This window comes from Haplochromis burtoni, unplaced genomic scaffold, assembly GCF_018398535.1.
Source record: "Haplochromis burtoni strain Fernald_Lab_line unplaced genomic scaffold, NCSU_Asbu1 Contig_654, whole genome shotgun sequence".
Lineage (NCBI taxonomy): Eukaryota > Metazoa > Chordata > Actinopteri > Cichliformes > Cichlidae > Haplochromis > Haplochromis burtoni.
In genome coordinates, this window is record NW_024583015.1 from 54,787 (window position 1) to 80,771 (window position 25,985).

The 25,985-nt window shown below is 48.1% G+C and overlaps 2 protein-coding genes across 3 annotated transcripts; both read right to left on the reverse strand.

Annotated features, from left to right (window-relative positions):
- Window positions 1–1,439: 1,439 nt before the first annotated feature.
- On the reverse strand, window positions 1,440–9,786 carry LOC102293385 (hepatitis A virus cellular receptor 1 homolog). 2 transcript variants are annotated; one of them, XM_014330171.2, is made up of 7 exons: window positions 9,373–9,784; window positions 7,382–7,723; window positions 6,954–7,022; window positions 6,593–6,654; window positions 4,694–4,778; window positions 3,149–3,176; window positions 1,440–2,251 (listed from the first exon to the last, which is right to left on the reverse strand). In XM_014330171.2, the coding sequence occupies exons 1-7, from the start codon at window positions 9,404–9,406 to the stop codon at window positions 2,107–2,109; spliced, it is 765 nt and encodes a 254-aa protein (XP_014185657.1). In that variant the 5' UTR covers window positions 9,407–9,784; the 3' UTR covers window positions 1,440–2,106. The 2 variants fall into 2 exon arrangements, 1 of the variants encoding a protein (XP_014185657.1); XR_006053158.1 differs by lacking the exon at window positions 1,440–2,251 and having other exon boundaries at window positions 2,258–3,176; window positions 3,306–4,778; window positions 9,373–9,786.
- A 4,516-nt stretch (window positions 9,787–14,302) lies between these two features.
- On the reverse strand, window positions 14,303–18,404 carry LOC102294060 (hepatitis A virus cellular receptor 1 homolog). The gene is made up of 7 exons (XM_005949932.3): window positions 18,274–18,404; window positions 17,514–17,873; window positions 17,252–17,314; window positions 16,830–16,891; window positions 16,383–16,464; window positions 16,170–16,197; window positions 14,303–14,963 (listed from the first exon to the last, which is right to left on the reverse strand). The coding sequence occupies exons 1-7, from the start codon at window positions 18,305–18,307 to the stop codon at window positions 14,783–14,785; spliced, it is 810 nt and encodes a 269-aa protein (XP_005949994.1). The 5' UTR covers window positions 18,308–18,404; the 3' UTR covers window positions 14,303–14,782.
- Window positions 18,405–25,985: the final 7,581 nt, after the last annotated feature.

The following is a 25,985-nucleotide window of genomic DNA, read 5'->3' on the forward strand; positions in this document are numbered from 1 at the left end:
TTGCGTCTGTTCTAGTCTAAGTGCTCTTTGTTTAGATGAACTGCAGGACTTCCTCACCGTGTTATCTAGGATGAACCATCTAGGGTGAGGGGGACGCTACCCTCTTCCTGACCAAGGATGTTTGACCCTTTGATCAGCAGCACACACACACACACAGGCAAGGTACTCTTTGTGTGTATGTAGACGTCATATGTTAATGAACTTATGCATATTCATGTAACCTCAATAAAAGGGCAGTGTTACGGGAGAACGGACGAGAGTAACTGGGGTCAAGCGAAGGAACGGCGCCTGTCCGGTTCTCTCCCGTGCACGAGAAACATGAAGAAGCTTGCCTACTTGTGTCTTGCTTTGCAGTGTAATTATATTGTCTTCAACGTTCCAGCGGATGGGTTCAAGCTACAAACCTATCAAGTAGTTTCAGTGACAACTTTTGTTTTCACCACAAGTGCTCACAACTGGAATGTGAGTTTCACAAATGCTAAATATAACAACTAAACCATAGAGGTTTATGCAGCCTGAGCTAAGTGAGCAATCTGGTCATTCGTCAGTGGAAAACAGCTGCTCCGAGGATTGGGCTGGAGGGAGAGTCAACCTGGGTCCGGGGAAAGGGTCAGAGTCACTGAATATAGACGTTCAGGTAGGGTTTGGGAGGAATATGGGCAAGCTGTGAGTTAGCGCAGGTGGTCTGTAGTGGCAGGGAGGCAGGCAGGTGAACGGGGTGAACAACCCGTGGGACTGGCAGGTGGTCCAGCGTCCAGATGGGAGCTCTTCGGCAGAGATTTGCGTCCAGCAACTTGATGCGTGGAAGGGTTAGCTGAGAATCTGGCGAAGAGAGGTTGAGTGCGCTGGCCTTATGAGTCCCCGGCTTAATCACCCACAGGTGCGAGCAATCAGCAGAACACAGAGGCCCCTCCCAGGGGTGGAGATGCCGGCTCGGAGGGAGACACACTAGCACACCCCCGGACCATGACACGCACAAAACACACCTGCACCTGCAGCACAGAGTCCTCCAGCCGGGGTGTAGCTTTAAGCCTGTGGCCTGATGGGAGTTGTAGTTCTTTCACAGGGTCTTCTCTCTTAATCAGAGAATCAGTGATCTGAGGAGGAGGCTCCATCTGTGAAGATAGCTGATCACTGAGGTGGTGGAGGAAAAAATCCAGCAGTACAGAGTCGTTCTCCTCCTGCAGGGGGTGCTGTGGTGTCTTCAGCCTGAGCGGGTGGAGCAGGAGAGCTGGAGATGAACTTCCTGAGTGAGCTGCTGGGCATGAAGGTGGTGCTGCTGCTGGAGCAGAGAGTCTTTACAGGAGAGACAGAGGGAGGGCGCCGCCATGATGGTGATGTTGGTGTAACGCCATCACGGATGAAATAAAGCTCGTGTGCTTTTTTCTGACATGTCAACTTTTTTTCCCCTTTCAGAAACAAAGACGTCACATCTGAGCTGGATCAAAGGAACAAATAACGTTTATTACTGTTGTCATAGCGATCTTACAAAATTGCATCTTTACCCTGGTACAGGTGTGGGGTTCTCACGCGTAACTCCGCCCCCATGGCTGTGATTAGAGATATTACAGAGTCTTTTTTAATCAAAGTCAGTCCATCAAACAGCCTGAGCTCACAGCACAGCTGAGTCTGTGTAGCTGCAGGTCATCTGTCCGGCCAGCAGGTGGAAGCAGCGTGCAGCAGAAGAACTGAGCGCCCAGGTTACCAGTCAGAGGTAAACGTGTTTAAAGGAACAGAAGAAGAGTTCAAACCAACCTTTAAAAGTCTTCCAAACATTTTATTAAATTAAATCTGAAAAAACAGGAAACCTCACTAAACCTTTCACAATAAAAGCTCTTTACATCTTTATTTACATGTTAGGTCTCATGTTAGCACCTGCTGCCTGCAAACCTTCAGCCTGAAGGCGGGGTTAGTCACCTGGGACCACAGCTGTAGCTCTCTGATTGGACGCTTTCAAAGCAAAGCGTGAGAGCAAGGCTATCTTCCTAAAATACTGGAGGCTTCTCAGGGCAAAGCTGTTGTCTCGTCTGTCCTCGACATTTCCTCAAAGAGCTCATCATCGTCCTGCCTCCAGACTCTGCGGATGAGTGGGTGGAGCCTCAGAGCTCAGGGGCAATTCTCGTATACGCCTCCCTCACCACCATCCATCTGGTAGATGTTGTCCACGGCGGCGGGCTGAGCGTGCAGCTGCAGAGTCGACGACGTGGGGTTGAACCGCACCGAGCCGCTGATATGCCGACGCTGCCGAGGGCTGAGACGTGAGAGCGAGAGTGTTAGTCAGCTGTCAGGACCTTTTGCTATAATAACATTAATGATATTACTCTGACTGCAGGAGATTATAACATCCTGCAGAGAAGCTCCAAAATAAAATGATTTGCTGCTTCTGTCACATTTTATTATAAACCAAATTTAATTTTATCCACACATCTAAAACTCTAAGCTGCTGATTGAATCTGTTTCCTGCTTCCATCCTCATCATGACTCAGATTTTCCAAAGTAAAAGCCTCAAACTTGACTCAAAGCAGTGTGAAAGGTCACTTCCTGTTCGTGACGCTGATTATGCTGCAGTTCAAATGAAGCATTAACGAGCAGTCGTGTTAATGATGATGATGAAGGACCTTCCTCCCCGTGCTCTGAGGCTCCAGTGCAGCAGTGATGGAGCTGGAAACACTGAGGCTGTGGATCACCCACACCCACTCATGCTGGGGCGGCTCTGATGGACTCGGCTCACAGTCGCTGAATCACAAACCAAAGATCGAGACAACCCGTCGCTGTAAACGGCAGAGCTTTGGTAGTGTCGCGCTTGTTCTTGAGTTTGGACGCCATAATGGCGGACTGTGTTCAGGGCTTTTATGGACGGTGTTTCTAGTAGCAGAGGGGTGGAGGGTGTGGTGCTGCTGTGGCTGAACATGGAGCTCTGACACGGGCGTCAGCTCGAAATGATTCCACTCTGATGGGCCTTAAAGGTCGAGCGAGCCGCCGTTGGCTGGTTTGAACTCTGTGGTTGTCTCACCTCTCAGTTTCAGTCTGAACACGCGATGAAGGCTGAGAGATGATGAGTCACGACTTCTCAGCAGCATCCGCGATGGTCGAGGTGCGGAGACACGTTAGTTACTCAGAAACACAAAGATAAAGATCGTGCACTCACACTGTGTGGAGGAGCTTCAGTCTTCTCACTGCAGAGACACAAAACAGCAGAAACATGTTAATGACGAGACGTTTGTGACATAAAAAGAACAAAGCACACAAATCAGCACCAAGCCGAGCGACCGAGCCCGACGCGAGAAACACAAAGACCAACGCACTGAGACGCGCTCCTGATGATCAGCGACCTCGCCTGAAACATCCAGACACCGTCGCTCTGTGAGGGCGGCGAGGTCAACGCTGCCGACGCCATGTTGGGTCCAGATCACAGCTCACGAAGAGCTGAATGAGCGCAGAACGTCGTTCAGTTTCTTTATTTTAAGGTTGTTTCCTGTCTTACATGCACGCACAGCAGCAGACTGCAGCTAGCTTCATGCATGCAGCAGATGCTCCGGCCCGTGGGAGGACCAGAGGAGGCCCTGACACGCACCGTCATCTGGACTTTAACACGATTCACTGCAGAAATGATGAGTCACGTCACACGGACGTGTTTGCTAATGCAGCTCAGCGTTTCCATCAGAGCTGCTGCTACAGAGCGGGGGCGCTGACGTCAGCACGGGGGTCTACCGCACGATTCTCAGTAATGATGAGCGATCCAGCCCACGCGCTCGCTCTGCGGCGACACAGACCCGAACATCTGGTTCTCAGGAGAAGGCGGAGCTCCTCGGGCGTGTCTGCAGAGGTGAAGCTCGGGAACAAACTGTTGAAACGTTCACACCTTCAGCTCGGCCTCCGCACCATCTCAGCGGTCTCGCCTCCTGCAGGGGGCGCTGTGGTGTCTCTAAGCTTCCCTCTCACTGGAGCTCCATGTTTGTGTTAAACAGTCTGGTTTCAGCGCTCTCTCCTGTCTCCGAGACATCTCCACGCCTTCACAGGTGTGCCACACCTGTCCACTCCTCATCCTCTTGTCCTTTTGCAAGGCTCCATTAAATATCCAACGATTATTGTACAAAAATAAAAACAATCAGCTGATCTGAGAGGACCTGACCAGGACGTGTCCCTGTTTATTAAACTGCGCTGCGTCACATGACCTCCATGTTTCCTGTCTGGCTCAGCTAAAAACACCAGATCATGGACGGGGAACTTCCTCTTTGTCCTCCGTTACTTTGTGCTTCTCTGCTCTGGCTTCCAGTTTCCTACAGGATCAAACTTTTAGCCCCTTCATACCTGTCTGAGCTCCTTTCATGCTCCAGAAAAAGCAGGAGGTCCAGCTCAGGATGAATTAGTCCGTCCCTCGGACTAAACTCAAATCTCATGGCGATAGAGCCTTCTCTCTGGCAGGTCCCAGACTTTGGAGTAGTTTCCCCCTGAATATTTAAATCACTTCTAAAGACACATTTTTATACTCTGTTCTTTAACACACTATGACCATTTGGTCTTATTCAGTAGTCTTAGGTTTTGTTTTATTCTCTTATTGTCCCTTTATTGTTTTACATTGTTTCTGTTTTAATGGCATCATTGTTGGGCACTTTGTGCAGCACGAGCTGTCTGGAAATGTGTATAGACAAACTTGACCTTGTCACTGCGAGGACAGTTTGACTAAACTCACCCAGGAGTCCTACGATGGCGAGCAGAGACACCAGCCCCAGCAGGACGCAGACGACCACCACCATCAGCTGACCGCCGTCCTCGCCCTGTAAACCCAGAAAAACACCACATGACTCTGTCACAGGGAAGCTTCACCTTCTGTAATGCAATCAGCAGAGAGTTCGTCTGTTTGACTGACTACTCTTTGGTCTCACAGCATTTATTCAAATAACACTTTTATACTTGGTGCCTTCTTTCCCAGCATGCATCTGGCTGCCACAGTGAAGTCAGTGCGATGGCTTTAAAAAGCTCAACAACACAATGAACTCGTATTGAGCCACACAAAGTTCAGTGTATTTCCCATTTAGCCTCCTTACCCCTCAGAGACTGAGCACAAAATCACTACGAGCTCATGTCCACCTGCTGCCCCTGGACAGGTGTGGTAAAAGGTGTGACTCCACCTGTGTCGTGTTATTCAGTATCTGTGGTGTATAAATAGCCCTGCTGCTTCTCTGTTTATCAGGTGGTCAGTGGTCTTGTTTGTGGTTTTCTGGTCTCACTCTCTTGTTGTCTAAACTGCTTTTGTTTCCTCTTGTTCTTGTTGCAATTCTAATCATTGCATATTAGTACCATATCAGCCTATTAGAGCACTTCGCTCTCGCTCTGCAGGCCTACTTGTTGTTCCTAGAGTATTTAAAAGTAGAATGGGAGGCAGAGCCTTCAGTTTTCAGGCCCCTCTTCTGTGGAACCAGCTTCCAGTTTGGATTCAGGAGACAGACACTATCTCTACTTTCAAGATCAGGCTTCAAACTTTCCTTTTTGCTAAAGCATATAGTTAGGGCTGGACCAGGTGACCCTGAATCCTCCCTTAGTTATGCTGCAATAGACGTAGGCTGCCGGGGATTCCCATGATGCATTGAGTTTTTCCTTTCCAGTCACCTTTCTCACTCACTATGTGTTAACAGACCTCTCTGCATTGAATCATATCTGTTATTAACCTCTGTCTCTCTTCCACAGCATGTCTTTATCCTGTCTTCCTTCTCTCCCCCCACCCATTCCCGGCGGTTGGCCCGGCCCTTCCTTGGGCTTGTTTTTGTTGGGGTTTTTTCCTGTTAAAAGGGAGTTTTTCCTTCCCACTGTCGCCAAAGTGCTTGTTCATAGGGGGTCATATGATTGTTGGGTTTTTCTCTGTATCTATTATGGTAGGGTCTACTGTACGATTAAAGCGCCTTGAGGCGACTGTTGTTGTGATTTGAGGCTGTATAAATAGTTTTTATCAGCTTGTCAGTTATCTTTAAGTTGCTCTAATTTTTACAAATACAGTGTGTGTGAAAAAATAATTAATTTTATATATAAAGAATCAAGAAATACTTTTTTATCTCAGGTTCTGGTTTGGACTGTCCAATCACACGAGGCCGCGTTAGCAGCAGTGTGAGCTGCAGACAATCCAAATAACATGATCAGAAACATTTAAGACACACACTGACATGAATACAAGTTACTGCTTTTTAAGATATAATGTGAGACGTAAGGACCCACAGACACCTGGGAGCTGTTTATTCATGTAACTCGATGAGGGTCGCTCACATGGATCCTGCTGCTGGATGTAACTCTGTGAACCTGCAGGGATTTCATACACTCAGAGGAAAGACTTCTACAAACAGCTGGAAGCGTGCAGGATTATTGTTAGGATGATTCTCACTGTTCACATCCTCAGTATGAAATATGTGGGGTGATGGTAACAGCAGCAGGTTTGGCACAGCTAAGGGAGGATGTAACTCCATTAGGTTTAGCGGTTATAGATCGCAGTGACTGCAGTGTTTTTAACGTGAAACTGTCTTTAAGGATGTGAAAGTCCCGACACCCTGACTTTGGTCGCTCTCAGCGACTTCATGTTTTCATGCTGTTTTTCTTTCCTCACCTCGCTGCTGCTCGTCATGGTGGAGGGCGAAGTCAGGAGGCTTTCTGCAGAGGTCATGTGACCTGCAGCATGAGGAAGCGAAAGCAGAAGATTTTAAGACAGCTGTGTCAGCAGCAGCATGATGTCATTAATTTTAGCCTCTGATCCTTTATTCCAGAAACACACTGAGTCTGAGACCAAACAGTTCCTGTCACTTTCAGCCTGATTGGACAAAAATCAGGAAGCGATGCTATAAATATGTGATGACTAATAAAGTTTGTTCCACAGAAATGTAAACGATCCTCTTTCCTGTCATCTGTGTTTGGTCCTGACAATCATGTGTTACTTCATTTCTGTCATCAGCTGATTAATCACAGGTCACCTTCAGAGGCTGCCGTCGGCTCTGTGGGCGTCTCTGAGTTTGGCGCCGTCCATGTGGGAGTTTGTGGCGCTGAAACAGATCATTGACATGACGTCAGCACACTCTGCTTCAGATGAGTCTTTGTAATGAGAGGATCAGCAGGTGAGAGCAGTTAAACGTTCAGAGAGCTGCAGCTTCCTCGTGATGCTATTATCAGGAAACTAAAGCCAAACAGAGATTTCTTTATTCAAACACGACTCGAGTCACGACTTCATGATGCTCAAATGAAAAGAGGAAAAGGAAACAGCCCCGAGGTTAGACCTGGTCGACGTGCTGATTCTGAACAAAGACAACTGTGTGAGGAAGACTCTGCTCACTGTGTAGACTGAGACGAAGCTGTAGTTGCTATGATACCAGAGTCCGATGGTTCTGGTGTTGTAATTCCTCACCTGTGACGACGCTCAGGTCAAAGTGATGCTTCTCATCGTTGAACGGCCCGGGTATCTCCACCCTGCAGCCGTATCGTCCAGCGTCTCCCTCTGTGAGGTTCATGATGGTCAGAGAGACGTCTCCGTCCTCCAGTCGGCCCAGCAGCTCATACCTGCTGGAAGCTCTGGTTAACACTCTGAGTCCATCTGTGGAGATCAGCTGATTGGAGCAGCCTCTGGTTGGTATTTCTCCTCGCTGCCAGCACGCTGACAGAGCGCCGTGATATTTCCTGTCATATTTACAGGGCAGAGTGACGTCCTGACCTGTGTGACCTTTGACCCTGCTGCCGTCACATTCACAGACTGGAAACAGAAACACAGGAAAGCTTTGTTACATCAGATCCAAACTCTGCTCAGGGCTCAGATCAGGTCAATGTCATATCATCTTCACTGGTTTAACTGGGTCTGAGAGAGTAATTTCGAAACGGGGATCAATAAAGTATAGATTATTATCATTATTAAACTGGCGCTTTAATCGATACCAGTGCCTGATCAGTTTATAGATTCTGCTTGTTTGGCAGTTTGATGTCAAAGTTTAAAAGAGAAGGTCAAAGGAGCCTGGAAAGAAAAGCGTCTGGACTTCTTTGAGTTGCTTGAAGACGTTTTAACTCTCATCCGAGAAGCTTCAGTTCTAAAACCAGAACTTTAGTTCAAAAACCATCCCCTGTGTAGCCGGTGTATCACAGAAACTCAGGAGAGTTTTCTGCAAGCACGACATCCTGGTGCATTTCAGACCCAGCAACACACTCAGACACAAACTGGTTCATCCCAAAGATTACAAGACGAACTCCCAACTCTTGAGCCACGATCGCCCCTTCGCCTCCTTTATCTCAGTGTCCTCGATTACTTTCAACTCTGTCTTGTTACCCTTATGTTTCCTTGCTCTCGGATCACCTGCTGCTTCCATGTAAAGCTTCAGTTTGTTTCTGTTCTCTGTATGTTCCCTTTGTTCCTTCGGTCTTTAGGTATTCAGACTCTGTCTTTGTGTGTTATTGGAGTTACTAAAGGTTAGTTTTGTCTTTGACCTCCAAGACTCAAAAACAACACGTAAGGATGAGAATCATGGAAAACAAACCCAGATGGTGTTTGTGAAGCCTCAACATGAACATTTCCATCATCACCATGGAAACCAGACATGAGAAGCAGGAGGTGGATGAGACTGAAACAACTTGTCAGTCACAGGTTTTTAGCCAATGAGCATTTCCAGGATAATCCTCCTCTCTGATACGTGGAGTGACCAAAATCTACAAACTACACGTTAAATTAGATTAAATGTGAAAACAGTGACTGAGTTCACACTCATCAGGTCGGGGATCAGGCCCCCTGCTGGTCATTAGAAGAATGCAGGTTTAAGACACATTTGGCTTCACTTTTTAGAAATCAAAGCTCCGTCCAGCTTTGCTCTCCGTCAGCTCACCCAGGCTCAGCGCCAGAGAGGCTTTGACCTTTAGATGAATTCTCACACAGCTACAGATGTGACAGAGAGAAGAAGACGTTTATCCACCGTAACCCTGGAGAGGACGGCAGTGAGGTTTAGACCGCCACTGACCCTGTCCCCCCGAGTTCGTGACAAAATCACTGCTTATTATCCATCATTGAAGAGACGTCAGAGATCAGTTTCAGTAAAATAAAGACCTTTGGGGTCATCTGAGGTTAAAAGGAAGCACACAGTGAACCAGCTGTTATCGCTGGGTAACGTTTGGGTAACATGACGTTCATTCTCGTTGTTAGCCAACCCTTCAGGAAACCCAGCTGTGCTGACGGGGATTCGAGTTTTCACACAACTATAAATCACATCCACCATGTGAGGCAGAGAGATAAAAACAGCAGATCAAAGTTCCACCAGCAGCACAGCTGAGGGGGATCACGCGTTTTCAGTGATGATAAAGGTTAAATAAAGACACCAGGCAAATAAATCTCAGGATCAGAGACAGTGGAAAGGTGCAGGTTACCTGTGAGCAGCGCCAGCAGCAGCACGACCTTCATGACGAAGCCCGAGTGACTCGTCAGAGCTCGCCAACACGTTTAAACAGCTGCTGACAGCCTGCGAGTCATCACAGCTGCACGCTGCAAAAAATGATCCTGAAACCACAAAAACAGAGAGGCGGGGCTCCTGACACAGTCTTTACTCAAACAGTTAATCCACGGATTCGACTCCAGATTATTTCCTTTACAGTTCAGCGTTTTGTTGACATTTAGCTCCCTCTGTGGTTATCATCCTCACCCCCTCGTGTCCTCCATGTTTTCTTCCTTTACGTTTTATAGTTTGGTTTTTTCTGGAGGTCTCATGCTTTGTAGCGCTGTGGTTCTTGTTGTACTTGAGTTTATGATCGATGCAGTCTCTTCAGTGTAGCCTGTGTAGTGTTTATTCTTGGAGTTATTTCCTGTTTTATTTTGGTAGTTTGCTTTCTTCTGTCTTGTGCTTAGTTTTACTTCCTCCCCTGTCTGTCGCCCTCCTGATCACCTCAGGTGTATAAATAGTCCCTCCCTCAGTCTTTGGTTCAGTTTGTTGCCTTCGTTGGACTGTTATTGGGCCGGGCCGTTAACCAGATTAACCAGTCAGGAGCAGATTATAGAGCAGAGATGGTGGTCTCGCAGCACAGCGACCCCTGCAGGTCTGTGCAGGCAGAAAGCTGAGCTGAGAACGGTCACAGACAACAACAATAAAGAAACAAAAATAGTTTTGAGTTCAGTTTATGTCCTGAGTCTTTGTGTCCGTCCCTCTCGTCTTATGCACATAGAACAAACGTCTGAAGGTTGACGTAAGCATGAAGGTGGTGCTGCTGTTCAGATGAAGCTGACCTCAGACGTTTGCTTCTGTCTGCTCTCAGAACTGAAGCCACAGTAGACGCCAGACTGAAGCTTTGAATCCTCAGAGTTAAACCAGCAGCATCATTTCGCTTAGATTAATCAAAAACAGCTATTTACTAGAAATGAAACCTTCACAGCTCACCAGGGGGCCGCAGGCCACGCTTTGTGAACCACTGATGTGAAAAACATTACATATGATATTTCAGTCATTACAAAACATGTATTATAGTATTTAATTAATAGCTGCAGTATTTACTGTGTATTAAACTATTTTATTGTCTACAGAGAACATTTAATATCTATTCTGTGTACGTTTGTAATATTTTATGCAGAATTATGGTTTATTTACAGTATTTTCTTGCATCTTTCAGTGTTTCTGCAGCTGAGCAGGCAGAGCTGAGCTGCAGTCACTACTTTCATGGTTAAGTTACTGAACTTCCGCCTCACAGACAGCAGGATGACTACGAGGGGGAAGTTTTCCCCCACAGCACAGCTGAGTCTGTTCAGCTGCAGTTCATCGATCAGCCACACGGTGGAGGCAACGAGCACTAAACAGGAACACAAGAAGAAGAACTCACAGTGAGGAAAAAAAGGTGAGTTCCAACCAACGATTAAAACAATTAAATTAGCAGACTCATCTGTACTGTTGAAAGTGATTATTTAACACATCAAGCCTTAAATAAAGGATTGTTTAAGGCTTCCAAGCTTGAGGTCCATACGGTACATCTCAAGGAATCAATTTTCTCACTTAACGAGATTATAAAAGATGCCAGAACTGAATATTTTGCTAATCTAACAGCTTCAAAAAAGAAAAATCCCAGAGTATTGTTTGATACAATTAAAAACATTGTCTCTCGTGATATTCCTCACGTACCAGTCTATACTAAATCTCATTGTAATGACTTTATTTTAATTGATTTGATTTGATTTACCTTTATTAGTCCCACAAGGGGAAATTTCATAAGGCTGCCGACCTATTGCACGCAATGGCGGCGCCATCTTACCCTCCGACCACACATACATTACACAAAACATCACATTGGGAAGACAGGTCAGAGAGGTCTAACAATGGAAAATGCACCATATGAGGAAAGATAAGGAGAAAAAAATAACTCCCCCCAGACTGAGCTCCAACAGGGAGATCAGTTTGAGAACAGAAAAAAACACCTCTGCACATGAAAAACTCTTAATACACCAAAGAAACACATGACAAGCAACAGGGGGGGTAAAGGGTGAGAGACAGCTGAATTAGACACATCCGGGCCTGCGTGCGCTGGTCTCCTTGATCCACCGTCAGCATCGGAAGGGAATAAGCGTCGAAGGCGTTTGGAAAGGGAGGGGGGATGAGTGTGTGCATATCAGTGTATGTGTGTGGGCGTGTCCAGAGCTCAGCTGAGACAGTGTCCTTCACCCTGCCAGGCTAAGTAAACAGTCTTCCAGCCAACCCAGGTGGGCTTGCATGGAATGGGAAGAACAGACTAAGCACAGTCGTTATCAGGGAGTTGTTGTTCAGCTCCAGCCTTGAGCCCACAGCTGGCGCCGAGAGGGTCTCCGCATGAAGTGATGGTGGTTTTTACTTTAGTGCGAACAACTCATATGAATTTCAAAGCAGTTCTACAGTCCAACACTAGTCTCTCAATCTCCCGTTGGAGAGCCGCGAGCTTCGCCATACTTGCGCTCTGTGATGTTGTCATTTCTTGTGCTCAAGGAGCCGATTCTGAGAACTCACGGCAGTGTGCCTCCCCGAGATGTATCCAGTCTGCAGTCAGAGATCTTATTCTGAGTATCCACAGCAGCCGTAGCCTCTCCAAGATGACTCAATGAGCCCATTTTGAGAAACTCACGCCTCGTCCCATCATTTCAATCCCAGCGGGCAGCCTTGGGGGGGTTTGAACAGCCGGTTCCGCTTTCTTATTTCTCCGATAAGTCAGGGCCAAGCCAGCTCCGATCAGCCAGACCCCTGTTATCATGGTTCATAGGTAGATATCTTCAGCACTCAGGCTCACCCGAGCCCAGACTTCTCGTTGAGAAAGGGTGTCAATTGCATTCAGAGACCAGTTGATCCAACCCATAATTCCTCTTTTAGGTTTTAGAGAGCAGACTGTGAGAGAGTGTTCAGGGAAAAGTAATACAAAAAACATGAGTCTAGATAAGGGAGAGGAGGAGGAGAAAAGTGCGACCGCCTTCATCAAGAGCAAGAAGCAGTGTTTTTAAACTATTCTGTTAATAAGGTCGCTGCCGTCAGGTCTAATATGTCTCCATCCTCCTCCCAGTATCACACTGACACGTTGCTGATACCTGCTCCTCTGTTACTCCTGTCACCTTACAGGACGTCAGTGTCTGCTTGGTCAGATGAAACTGACTTCAAGCCACCTCGATGTACTTCATCATTTTTCATTAGTGTGTTTGACTCTATTGGCCCCTGTATTCTGGAAATAATGAATACTTCTCTTCATACTGGCTCAGTTCCCAGCTATTGTAAACAAGCTATTGTTGAACCAATATTAAAGAAACCAAATGTGGACCCATCTCTTTACAGTTACAGGCCAATATCAAAATGACCGTTGGTGTCAGAGATCTTGGAAAAAACAGTTGCAGAACAACTTAACAACTTTTTGGAGAAGAACAATGTTCTGGACATTTGCACTCCACTGAAACCGCTTTGCTTAAAGCGTGTGGGGACACTCTGATGGCAGCAGACTCTGGAGAGCACACCGTTCTGGTTCTGTTGATCACAGCATCGTGATAAATAGGCTGAAGGACTTGTTTGGGATTACTGGTGTTGTTTCAAATGGTTTATGTCGCATCTATCTGAGAGATCCTTTACTGTCTGTATGAATCAGGTGCTGTCTGAAGCATCAGTTCTGCCTTCTGGGGCACCTCAAGGATCTGTTTTAGGTCCTATTCTCTTTTTGCTGTATATCCTCCCTCTAGGCCACATTATCAGACGTTACAATAATATTTCTTATCATCTTTCAAAGCTTCTGAGTTTTACAAATTGTCGTGTTTCAATAATTCTCTGTCTGAGATCAAACAGTGGTTAAATGACAGTTTCCTCCAGTTAAATGCAGATAAAACAGAAACTTTGATTGTTGCACAGAAATTAAGCAGCAGATCAGTTTTTTCAGTCACGTCTCAGAAACTTTATACATAATATATATTATATGTTTGACAGTTCAATGTCTCTGGAGAAACTCTCTAAACAACTTGTTGAACTGTTTTTATCATCTGAAACATTTCTAAACTCAGACTGGTGTCAAAGGCAGAACTTGAGATGATTCCTGCTTTTATCTCTTCTCGTTTGATTATTGTAACGGTCTTTTTACGTGTCTCAACAAACCAGCTCTGGATCGCCTTCAGTCTGTACAGAATGCAGCGGCAAGACTTTAACTGGCACAAACAGGAGGTCACACATTGCTCCAGTTTCTCTTCATTGGGTAAATTTTAGGGTTCATTTTAAAGTTTTAGTTGTAACTTTTCGAGCTCTGCACGGTGAAGCTCCCCAGTATATCTCTGACCTGCTGAAACCTCATGCTTCATCCCGAGCACTCAGGTCTTCAGGTCAGAGGCTACTGGTGGTCCCACGTACTGGGTTTAAAACACGTGGGGATCGAGCTTTTCTGTCTAGACTCTGCTGACTCCTTTAAAAAGCAGCTGAAGACATTTTTATACAAACGGGCTTTTAATTCATTTTAACTTGCGTGTCTGATCTTATTGTGAAGCACTTTGTGATTTCTATCTGTGAAATGTGCTATATAAATACATTTTACTTACTTACATCACTGAAGCTTAATTAAAAGTAGCCCCTCCCACTGTCAGCGATGTCACAGAGGAGACACACACGAGAAATGTTTTCCATATTTAGAAAGCCATGTTTACATCGCTCTGATGCTGTAAAACTCAGAGCTGAGGCACCTTCAACAAGCTGCTGCAGAAAACTGACCATCATCACGAGGAGCTCCGCCCATCCGTGACGTGCTTCGTCTGATTGGCTCCAGCGGGGAGCTTCAGAGATCAGGACGCGACTCGCCGTGTGATGACAGACTGAAATAGCCAAATCTGAACGATTTCACTCATTTTTCATGCTTTTATTGTTTAAACAACAACAGGAAACATATTGATCAATAAGAAAACAGATGATTGGTGCCGTGTGACAAGCACGTCACATGACCTTTTCCATTATGTGTGTTTGTCACAATAAAAATCTGACGACCGTCTTTGTTTGACGGCTTCAGGTCACGTGTCAGACAGGACGTGTTGTCACGAGTCCCTCGCTTGTCACATGACAAGACAAAACGAAACTTTAAAACTTTACAGGGAACTTTCGTGGCTGTCTAAAGGGGCGGGGTCACCTGTGTCACTGTGGATTCTTATAGGTTAACTCTGAAAAAACAACCTATCAGAATAAAAGCTCGCTACATCTGTAGGCAGCAACTACACCTGCTGCACACCTGGAGCTCTCTGATTGGACGCTTTCAAAGCAAAGTGTCCAATCAGAGATACGCTCCTGCTTCCTGTTATCATCCCGCCTCCAGGCGGGTAGGTGGGACCTCAGGGGCAGTACTCATAGTCTCCCCCATCTTCTCCTCTACCTCCACCATCGCCGCCATCGCCGCCATCACCGTCGCTCTCCATCTGGTAGATGTTGTCCACGGTGGAGCTCTGCAGCTGCAGAGTGGACGCCGTGGAGCTGAACTGGACCTGCTGACCCGGGCCGACCTTCTCCTGAGGGCTGAGACAGGAGAGCATCAGTTTCATCATCACAGCGACTTCCTGTGGACAGTGAAAGACTTCCTGTAGAGAAGCTCAGGTTTAAAACCTTTGAGATGAATTTGAATAAAAAACGATGACTGATCATATGGTAACCATGGCAGCCGATCGACTGTGTCGGTCACGTTTGATCATAAACTGGTGACCTGACACTGTCGGCGATGATCGTTTATATTTCTGCTGCGTGGATCCGTTTCCTGCTTCATCGTGAGTTTGATTTTCCAAAGTAAAAGCCTCAAACTTTAAAAATGAGTCCCAGCAGACTCTGTGACCTTTCAGAGTCTGCTGGTTACGCCGTGCTTCAGGCTGAGCGGTCATGTGACCCTCTAATTCAGGCTGTGACATTTCAGCGCGGGGCGCTCGGCCGGGCGAGGATGAGGAGGCAGGGTGTAAACCTCAGAGCTTCCTCTCCTCGCTCGCAGCTTCTGGTAAGCCGAGCTGCAGGGAACCGAAACTCTCGCGGTTGGTGGGCGGAGTCTGCAGCGGGCTCACGGGTGGACCCCAGGAGATGTGAAGAGCGTTGCTATGGAAACGATGATGATCTCAGGTGTTCTGCAGATGTGCCGCAGCTGTGCGCTGCACCTGCCTCACTTAGACGTATTTAAAGTTTATTCAAAGTTTTTATGGCTGCACGACCACAACCTCAACTTCCTGCTTCCTGTCGTCTGGTCACCGTTCATGACTGTCACACGTGCATAAAACATCCTCGAGTTCCTCTTTCTGCTGCGACCCTGTGACTGCGCTGGAACATGGCTGCCAGCCCGCTGCGCACAGCCTCGGCCGTGACGCTCCGCCTTTCTGCTCCGGCGCTGTGACAGCAGCGTGGGCTAACCCGGGCTGCAGATGTGGACACATCTGGGCCCGTGGGCCTGCGTGCTGGGCTTTAACGATCAGGCTGCTTCGTTCTCGCTCAGCATCTCAACGCCACCTGAAACCTCCGGCTCAGCTCGCCTTCGTTTGAAATCGCCCGCGTGGTTTGTGGGTTTCTTTATCTGTGAGTTTCAGTCTGAGCGCGCTCAGTCGTGAGAAGACGCTGCCAAGATGATCGCAGCGCGCTGAAGGCCCGCGAGCCGAGACACCACGAAGGTCAAACCTGACTCAGGGTTCATCAGCGGCGATCGAGGCGCTCAGACACGGTGTTTATTCAGAAAACAGGAAGTCCACTCACGTGCTGACGAGCTGCTTCAGTCTTCTCACTGCAGAGACACAAACGACGTGATGAGCAGCTCGCCGTGCGTCACAGAGTAAAACACAGTTCAAACTAATAAATGTTTCCTGCATCACTGAGGGCGGGATTAAGAACCCGCTGCCACACCGACCACGGTCGCCGTCCTCGATGTTTCGAGGCCGTGAGAACAGACGGGTTCATTCTCGTACTCACCGGCGACGACGAGTCCACCGAGCGTGAGCAGAAACACGAAGACCAGCAGGACGGCGATCAGAGGCGCCATCGTCTGCGAACCCTGAAAAACACGACATCAGCGTCACAGCGAGGCCCGCGGTCTGCTCAAACACCGACACTTTATTAGGAACAGCCAATCACTGCTCAGACTGATGTTCAAAACCTACAAAGAAACTGTCGGAGCGAGACATCAAGTCATAATCTGACTTCATCATCTTCATCATCAGGGTCTATAAACAGTCTGGTTTTACTTCCTGTTTAACTTATCTGCTGATATCGATCCACCAATCACAGCGAGGGTGCACTGTGCAGTCTGTTCAAATAATATTTTCATTGCTCAGAACATCAGCGTGGCGCTCGTGCTGAGCTTCGTCTTCGTGTGGCGGTGGCGTCACGTCTCACGTTTCACAGCGTTCGTTTTCTCACCTCGTGGCTGCGCTTCACCCCGGAGGAGGCCGTCAGGGGGCTTTCTGTGGAGGTCACATGACCTGCGGGACGTGAAAGCAGACATTTTTAGGACAGCGTGTCAGCAGCAGGATGATGTCATAGCGCTCTCATTTGACCCTGACACGTCTGACTGTACGAAACACCCGAGACACAAACACAGAGGTCGTCCACTGCGGCGTCGTCGATGTTCAAGTGTCCAATAAAGTTAACTGAAAACTTTACACCTGCACTTCCTCTGACTGACACAGACGCTGCTGGTCTCTGTAGGTCATCGTCACCTTCATCACCCGTTCACCTCAGAGCTCCTGACTGGATTATCTGAGTTCATTTGAATTTCTCCTTTTTCCTGCTTTCAGATTCTGTCGCTACATCAAACAGATTCACGGCAGCTCTGTCGTCACCTTCAGTCGGAGAGGACGACGTCGACTCTGTGGGCGTGTCTGTCGTGCGGGCCGTGGGAGCGTCTGAAACAGATCAATGACATGAACACAACGAGCATCAGAGCTGACTCCGAGTCTGATCAGTTGTGAATCAACATCTGGATCTCACAGATGTGTCTCTCTGAGCTGCTGTCAGCGACATGAACGAGTCGTCCTCAGAGAGCCGCTGATGGTTCAGGACGATGATCCCGACACGTGAGCTCGGTCGAGCCTGCAGACTCACCTGTGGCGACGCTCGGGTCATCAACAACAGTCAGGTCGATGTACTGTTTGTCATCGTTGAACGGCCCGGGTATCTCCACCCTGCAGCCGTATCGTCCAGCGTCTCCCTCTGTGAGGTTCATGATGGTCAGAGCGACGTCTCCGTCCTCCAGTCGGCCCAGCAGCTCATACCTGCTGGAAGCTCTGGTTAACACTCTGAGTCCATCTGTGGAGATCAGCTGATTGGAGCAGCCTCTGGTTGGTATTTCTCCTCGCTGCCAGCACGCTGACAGAGCGCCGTGATATTTCCTGTCATATTTACAGGGCAGAGTGACGTCCTGACCTGTGTGACCTTTGACCCTGCTGCCGTCACATTCACAGACTGGAAACAGAAACACAGGAAAGCTTTGTTACATCAGATCCAAACTCTGCTCAGATCAGGTCAGACTATCGGAGAGGTCACCTCTGACCTGAACTCTGACCCTCGCTGACCTCAGCCTGTAACCCTGCAGGAGGTCAGCGGGAACGAGCCCACGCTACAGCTGTTACAACACCAGCAGCTCGTCCTCAGACCTCTGCACGTCTCTACCACAGAGACTCAGCCCTGTCACAAGTAATAACCACAGCAGCTCCTCGTCTTTACTCGCTGCAGTCTGAACAAGACTCATCATGCAAACTCAGGCTAAAGCTACAAAAGTGCAGAAGAAGAACGCAGCAGTGACATCAGAGCGGCTAAAGTTTCTGTGTTTACAGAGTTTCAGAGAAAGAGAGCCAGCAGTTACCTGAGAGCAGGGCGAGCAGCAGCCTGAGCTTCATGACGGAGCTGAATGCGCCTCAGAGCAGCTCCAACAGCTGCTGACAGCCACCACAGCTGCACGCTGCAAGAAATGAAGTGACGCGTAAAAACCAGCACCACACGCTGCTGCGGCAGGAGCATCACACACACAGGCAGGGGCCAATCAGAGAGCAGCTCTCGGTTTACTCTGTTCAGTCAGACGAGTCTGTTTTTACTCTGATTACTTACAGTACTTTGGCTTTTACAGATCATATGTGATGATTTATGATCACATGACCGTCGTTACACGTGTTTATTTCATTGTTTTATAACCTGATGACGTTTTTATCTGCTGAACTAAATTAATAATTCTGGTTTATTCATCATCAATAACATGCAGCTCGTGTTCTCTCGTGACTCCTTCCTAAAAAACCTTCACCTTTTACAGATATGATGATTCCACGCGGTGGGTGGGGCTTGGAGGTAAACTGCGGCGGTTCAGTGACGACAGAGTTGAACCCACAGCTCAGTGTTTGCTCCCGCACGTCTTTCATCAGTGATCACGTTCATAGTGTTGAATATCACATTTCATATCAAATATAAAGCCCGAGTCATGTGACCTGTTATTGTAATGACAGAGAATTTGAAACATCTCAGTTTCCTTGAGAGTGATTTGTGTTCACACAGTAACAGGATCAGGAGGACTACACACTGAGGCCACGTCCACACCGGCCGGATAGATCTGAAAACGGCGTCCACGCTAGCGTTTTCAGTCGTTTTCACAGAGTTGTGCGTCCACATTGCAACGGTCCAAAGCACTTACGTTGCAGTCCTGCACAAACTCAAGTGAGAATTAAAGATTTGAAGGAAAGCAATCTGCAGCACCTACAGGTGGATATTAATCTGTAACAGGGCCGTCAAAGCTGAGAGCAAACAAAACAGCTGCTGTGTAGTGTCCTCCGCTGTCTTTGTTTATTTGGTCACGTGACTGCATCACATGACTAAAATGCGTCATCGTTTTAGAAAGTCTGCGTGTTCGAGTGTCCACACTGCGACGACAGCTCCGTTTTGAAATGTACTCGTTTTCAAAACGCTGCGTTTCTCCTTGAGGAAAACGCCGTCTCAGTGTGGACGGGAGGCCAAACGTTGTGTTTTTAAACAGAAACGTGTTTCATTGTGGACGTAGCCTCAGCCACAGAGTCTGCAAACAGTCCAGAACTACTGGAGAGACACTTGTGGGAGGTTTAGTCCTAAAGAAGACGTCACTGAACCGTGGACAGGAACAAACTGAGAGGTCTCAGGTGAGCAGGACAGACGCCTGCAGCCAGACTGAAGGACGAAGGACGACCGGGACAAAGGTCCTGCAGGCTGAAGCGTCCTTCGGCCAGACGAGCTGAGACGCTGCTCGTGGTTGGAGGAAGACGGCAGAGGCCACGCCCCCACAGTGACGCACGGTGGTGGCAGCATTCTGACTCATCGGGGTGTTTGTGCTTTCATGTCTGGTTTTAGCATCAGCACAGTGGAGCTACTGTGTACCAGAGATGCAGATCTAAGCCAGCACAGGCCACTGGTTCTCTTATTTTGAAAGGTCCTGATCCTGTGTTGTTCCTTGTGTCTGACTTCCTGCTGCTGGGTTGAGAAACCCCTGACAGATGTTTGTTTCTCTGCCGTGCTTTGAATGGAACCAGTGATGTCGGCCATGACAGCATCACACAGTGTGTAAGAAACACCAGGATGTGACTGTGGGTGATGTAACCTGAGATCTGAGGGTCAGTTTCTCTAAACGTGAGATTTCAGTTTCCTGCGCTGACCCACATTTCTACACGTGTGAGGGAGGGAACACCATCAGCATCCACCACAGAGCCGTTTGTTGTGTGGTTGGAGAGCAGTGGTCACCATGGTTTCCTGTTTGCAGCAGCTGATGGAGGCTGTTTCCTGTGATTACACTGTGGATGCTTTCACTTCCCTTTTTCACCTCTGACAGCCCGCTGTAAGAAATATCTGCAGCTGGACTCATGACACATATTTTAAAGAAAGATTTTTTCAGCCTCCAGAAATGAAAAAAGGAAATAATTTGTTTCATTAAAATAAAAACATTTTCCTGTGGGAGGTCGTAGCGTCTCACACACTGCAGTACCACCTTTGACCACAGCAGGGAACCCCGGCGCTGTTTCGCTGCTCGATCTGAGATTCTTCGTAGTAAAGTTTATATTTGTGCTGATTCTGTTTGTACAGCACTGACGGATTTGTGTATTTTTTATTTCGTTATTGTTTCATCATTTTGATAACGGTTCGTCGTATAAAGCTTGATTTAGACTTGTGTGAGAACTCGTCTCAGCTTACATCGTAACAGGAAACATCCACAACGGTCGTGACGTGTTGTTATGTTTCTCAGGTCCGCGCCGGGTTCACGTCTGGGTCTAAAATGTGTTCTGGTCACTGAGTTACGACGTGGATCTGACACAGAGGGATCATTCATGTGAGACGTGTCTGTCACTGATAAATTCCAACCTGCACAGCTGCCTGTCAGGGAATCGAACCCTCGTCTATACGTGACACACACGAGGTTTAGGGCTGGCCAATAACAGCAGGTCTGACTTGATCCAGCTTCATAAAGTCTGCGCTCAGCTTCGCAGCCTGATGCTCGTTTTTTTCACTTGTTCCGTCACGTTACACAAAATGTGCTGCCTGAGAACGTCTGCCCCCGTCCCTTCTTCAGCCCGCAGGCCGTACGTTTGACATCTCTGCCCACCCGTCAATCTGAGTAACCCTCTTCACTCAGGCCACTCCCACACAGTCAGGGAATCGAACCCCTGTCTCCCACGTGACCGGCGGGAAGACTCATCACTAACGTTCCCTCTAAGCTGCGCGCAGCTGCAGTCACGTACTGTTGCACGGTCTCTGCGCACACAAACCGAACCTGCATTGAAATTAAAATAAACACGTAAAAAGTCTGTTTTGCAGTGTGAGTCAGTGAGTGACCGGCTGCTCCAGCCAATCACGCGATTCACATTCGTATATACGCAGCTAATCCACGTCGTTGACGGGCTCTGACAGCGTCCTCATGTGCCGACGCCGGCGTTTTAGCAAAGCGGCTGATGTGGAGTGAAGCCACGTTAATGACAATGTTTTAGGAGTGACGGCGGTGTTACGATGTGCCGGGAGTCCGCTGTCCTCGACCTCGCTGTCTGCTGTGGAGCTGGCGGGTCACAGACGTCTCTGAAAACATCGGAGCGCGTTTGGAAATATGTGACATCTTGATAAATCGAGCAGATATGTGAAGTTTACACAGCTACAGTCTCGCTTGAAAATAACTTAAAAGCTTATTTTGTGACCCAGAAATATTTAAGAGTTTTTAGCCTCGCTCGTCCAACATTGCCGCGTTTGAGTTTTGGATGAAATGCATTCTGGGATATTTAACTGTACCAAGTCCACACAAGTCACCAGTAGGTGGCAGGTGAAGTGTCTTGCCCAAGGACACAACGACCGAGACTGTCCGAGCCAGGGCTCGAACCGGCAACCTTCCGATTACAAGACGAACTCTCAGCTCTTGAGCCACGATCGCCTACAGCAGTGGGGCGTGTTCCCACCTTCTGCTCTTTGTAACTTAACGCCATCTTTCCGTTTTTGAGTTTTGGACATGATTGTGGAGGATATCTTTGCAGCAAGTAAAGCTACCGGAAATGTACAACCCCACGCCCGGCCTCAAACCAGGAAGTTAGCATTTTCTCGTGCACAGGGTCTATTTATACATAAAGTTTCAGCTGCGCTCTGATCAGCTGATCTGAAAAAGACTCAAATGAAAACACTGAACATCTCCAATGAAATCTTAAATTTATCATTTTCAAATCTTCCAGAAAAGAAATTGAAGAAGAAGATCCAGAGCGTCCACAACACAAAGACTCTCACAGTTTGTGGCATTCAGGCGTCACACAGTACAAGCTCCAAGCAGCTGTGATGGAGATCAGAATCAGAATCAGAATACTTTATTGATCCCTGGGGGAAATTATTTTTTGTTACAGTGCTCCATTTTAAACCAACATTAAGACAAGACAGACAATACACTAACTAAGAATAGTACAATATATACATATATACACATACATACATAAGTCACTCATAAATAAATAGCTGGAAAAGAAACATGTGTAGCTGTAGCAGAACAGTGTGTTAAGTGGATGCGTTGTACAGGGAGATGGCCACAGGCAGGAAAGATTTCCTGTGTCGTTCAGTGGTGCTTTTCTGGTAATCTCAGTCTCTCACTGAACGTGCTCCTGTGACTGACCAGCATGTCATGGAGTGGGTGGGAGGTGTTATCCAACATTGTCTTTATCTTGGACAGCATCCGCCTCTCCGACACCACCTTGAGGGAGTCCAGCTCCATCCCCACAACATTACTGGCCTTACGGATTAGTTTATTAAGTCTGTTGGCATCTGCGACCCTCAGCCTGCTCCCCCAGCATGCAACAGCATAGAGGATCGCACTGGCCACAACAGACTCATAGAAAATCCTCAGCATTTTCTGGCAGATGTTGAAGGACCTCAGTCGCCTCAAAAAATAGAGACGACTCTGGCCCTTCCTGTAAAGTGCTGTGGTGTTTTTAGCCCAGTCCAGTTTATTGTCAATGTGTACTCCAAGGTATTTATAGTCCTCCACAATGTCAACACTGACCCCCTGGATTGAAACAGGGGTCAAGTGTTTCCTGGTCTTCCTGAAGTCCACGATCAGTTCCTTGGTCTTTGCCACGTTGAGCTGCAGATGATTCTGCTCACACCACGTGACAAAGGAGTCACGATCCTGGGTCTTAGGACCCAGTGTTTTGAGTTTTAGTTAATCTTAATGTGTATAGTATGTTAAGCTCATTAGGCCTCCTATGTTCATTTGCTTATTAGTTCCCCCTTGTGTTTCCAACCCATGTTAAGTCTCCCCTGCCCTTCATGTCTCTCTGTGCCCCCTCTGTTCTGTTTATTGTGTGTCTTTGCATGTTTGAGTTTCTTGTTTTCTGTCACCCTGCATTGTGCATTATGTTCTCATGGTTGGTCTTTTGTTACTCCCTCTAGTCTAGTCTCTTGTGTTCAAAGCTGAGTATTTCCCTCTGTGTATTTTGGTTCTTAGACCTCTGCCTTATGGTTTGTCTCTGTTTCTTAGTTGCTGTCTCCACTGTGTCTAGTTCGCGTCTCTGTGTGATACTTCCTGTTTTACTTTGAAGGTCCATGCCTCATGTGAGTGTTTCTAGTTTTGCGTCTCTGTCTCGTCCAGTCCTGATTTCTCCCAGCTGTGCCCTCCTTCTGTGTCTCATTCCCTCGTTATCCCTCTGTGTATTTAAGCCCTGTGTTTCTCTTTGTCAGTGTCGTAGTCTCCCTCATGGCTGTGTTTCCCTGTGTGTTAGTCATCCATGTTCCAGTTTAGTTTCCATGCCATTCTGCAATAAAGCAGCTTTTTGAGTTTAATTTCATTGTCGTGAGTTTGCGTTTGGGTCCTTCTCCTGCCTGTACACAGCCGAAACATGACAAAAGTCGACCACAGCCCGGTACTCTGTCTCATCATCCCTGCTGATGCATCCAACCACCGCAGAGTCATCAGAAACTTCTGAAGATGGAGGTCTCTGTGCAGTGGCTGAAGTCTGTGGTGTAGAGGGTGAAGAGGAAGGGGGAGAGGACAGTCCCCTGTGGTGCCCCTGTGTTGCTGATCACCTTGTCAGACACACACTGTGGGAGACGTACATATTGTGGTCTTCCTGTCAGGTAATCAACAATCCAGGACACCAGAGAAGCATCCACCTGCATCGCTGCTAACTTATCACCCAGGAGGGTCGGCCTGATGGTGTTGAAAGCACTGGAAAAGTCAAAAAACATGACCCTCACAGTGCTCGCCGGCTGGTCCAGATGGGTGTAGACACGATTGAGCAGGTAGATGATGGCGTCCTCAGTTCCGAGACGAGGCTGATAAGCGAACTGAAGGGGATCCAGATGTGGTCTTACAATGGGTCGCAGCTGGTCCAGGATGAGCCTTTCCAGGGTCTTCATGATGTGGGAGGTCAGTGCCACGGGCCTGTAATCCTGGGGGCCACGGGACGTGGCGTCTTTGGTACAGGGACGAGGCATGATGTCTTCCACATCACTGGGACCCTCTGCAGACTCAGACTCAGCATAAACAGTTTATGAAAGACTCCACTCAGCTGGGGGGCACAGGTCTTGAGGACGCGGGGACTCACTCCGTCTGGTCCAGCAGACTTGCCTGAGTGAAGTCTCCTCATTTGCATCTCAACCTGGTATTGAGTGAAGGTGATGGGTGGGGGAGGGGTGTCAGGACTCTCACAGGAGGCAACATGTGAAGAGAGAGGCTGGCACAGTGGTGTGGCTCTGGATTCCAGGCTGACTACAGGTGAGGTTGTGGGGGTGGGAGCAGACACTGTGGTGTCGAATCTATTGAAAAACAGATTCAACTCATTGGCTCTATTCTCACCTCCCTCAGCTCCCCTGCTGTTGGTTGGCCTGAATCCAGTGATGGTCTTCATGCCCCTCCACACCTCTCTCATGCTGTTCTGCTGGAGTTTCCACTCCAGCTTCCTCCTGTAATTGTCCTTAGCCTCTCTGATCTTGTCCTTTAGTAACACCTGGATCTTCCTCACCTCCTCTTTGTTGCCCCCTCTGAAAGCCCTCTTCTTGTTGTTGAGGAGGGCTTTGATGTCCTTAGTCACCCACGGCTTGTTATTTGGGTAACAATGAACAGGCTGAGCTGGAACAATGGAGTCGGTGCAGAAAGTTATGTAGTCTGTGATACACTCAGTAAGCCCATTGATGTCGTCGGCGTGAGGCTCACAGAGTGTTTCCCAGTCGGTCACCTCGAAACAGCCCTGTAGTTCTGCTAAGGCCTCCTTAGCAGAACTACTAAGATGCCGCACTGCCGCACTTCCTGAGACACAGTTTGATGCCCTGAACAACACACAAGCGAAGAAAGCCACGCCCCCCACCACCGACCAGACCATCTGTCTGCCTGCTGCGTGAGATCTCTCACTGCTGCTGGACCAGACAACATCCTGAGAGACCGCGCTGATCAGCTGGCCGATGTCTCCACAGACATTTTCAACTCATCACGGAGCCAGATGATTGTCCAGCGTGCTTCAAGGCCACCACCACAGTGCCAAAGACATCCTCAGGATCCTGCCTGAATGATTACCTGTCGCCCTGACCCCCATCATCATGAAGTGCTTCGACAGACTTGTCATGTGAAGAGCGACCTGCTCCGCTCTGGACCCGCTGCAGTCTGCACACCAGCCCAACAGGTCGATGAGGATGCTGTTTCCACTGCACTTCACCTCCGCCTCAGTCCGTCCGAATCGTCAGGCTGAGCACAGGAGCTCCTCAGGGCTGTGTTCTCAGCCCTCTGTTGTTCACCCTCCTCGACTGCACCGCCCTACACAGCTCCAGCTACATCAACAAGTTCGCTGGCGACACAGCCGTGGTTGGTCTCATCAGCAGCAACGACGAGTCAGCGTACAGATGTGCGGTTCAGCAGCTGGCACTCTGGTGCAGTGAAAACACCTCCAGGACATTGCGGCGTGCAGCTCGGATCTCAGCTGACCCTTCTCACCCTGGACACAGTCTGTTTGACCTGCTCCCCTCAGGCAGGAGGCTCCGGTCCATTCGCACCAGAACCTCTCGCCATAAGAACAGTTTCTTCCCCTCTGCTGTTGGACACATGAACAATAACCATAT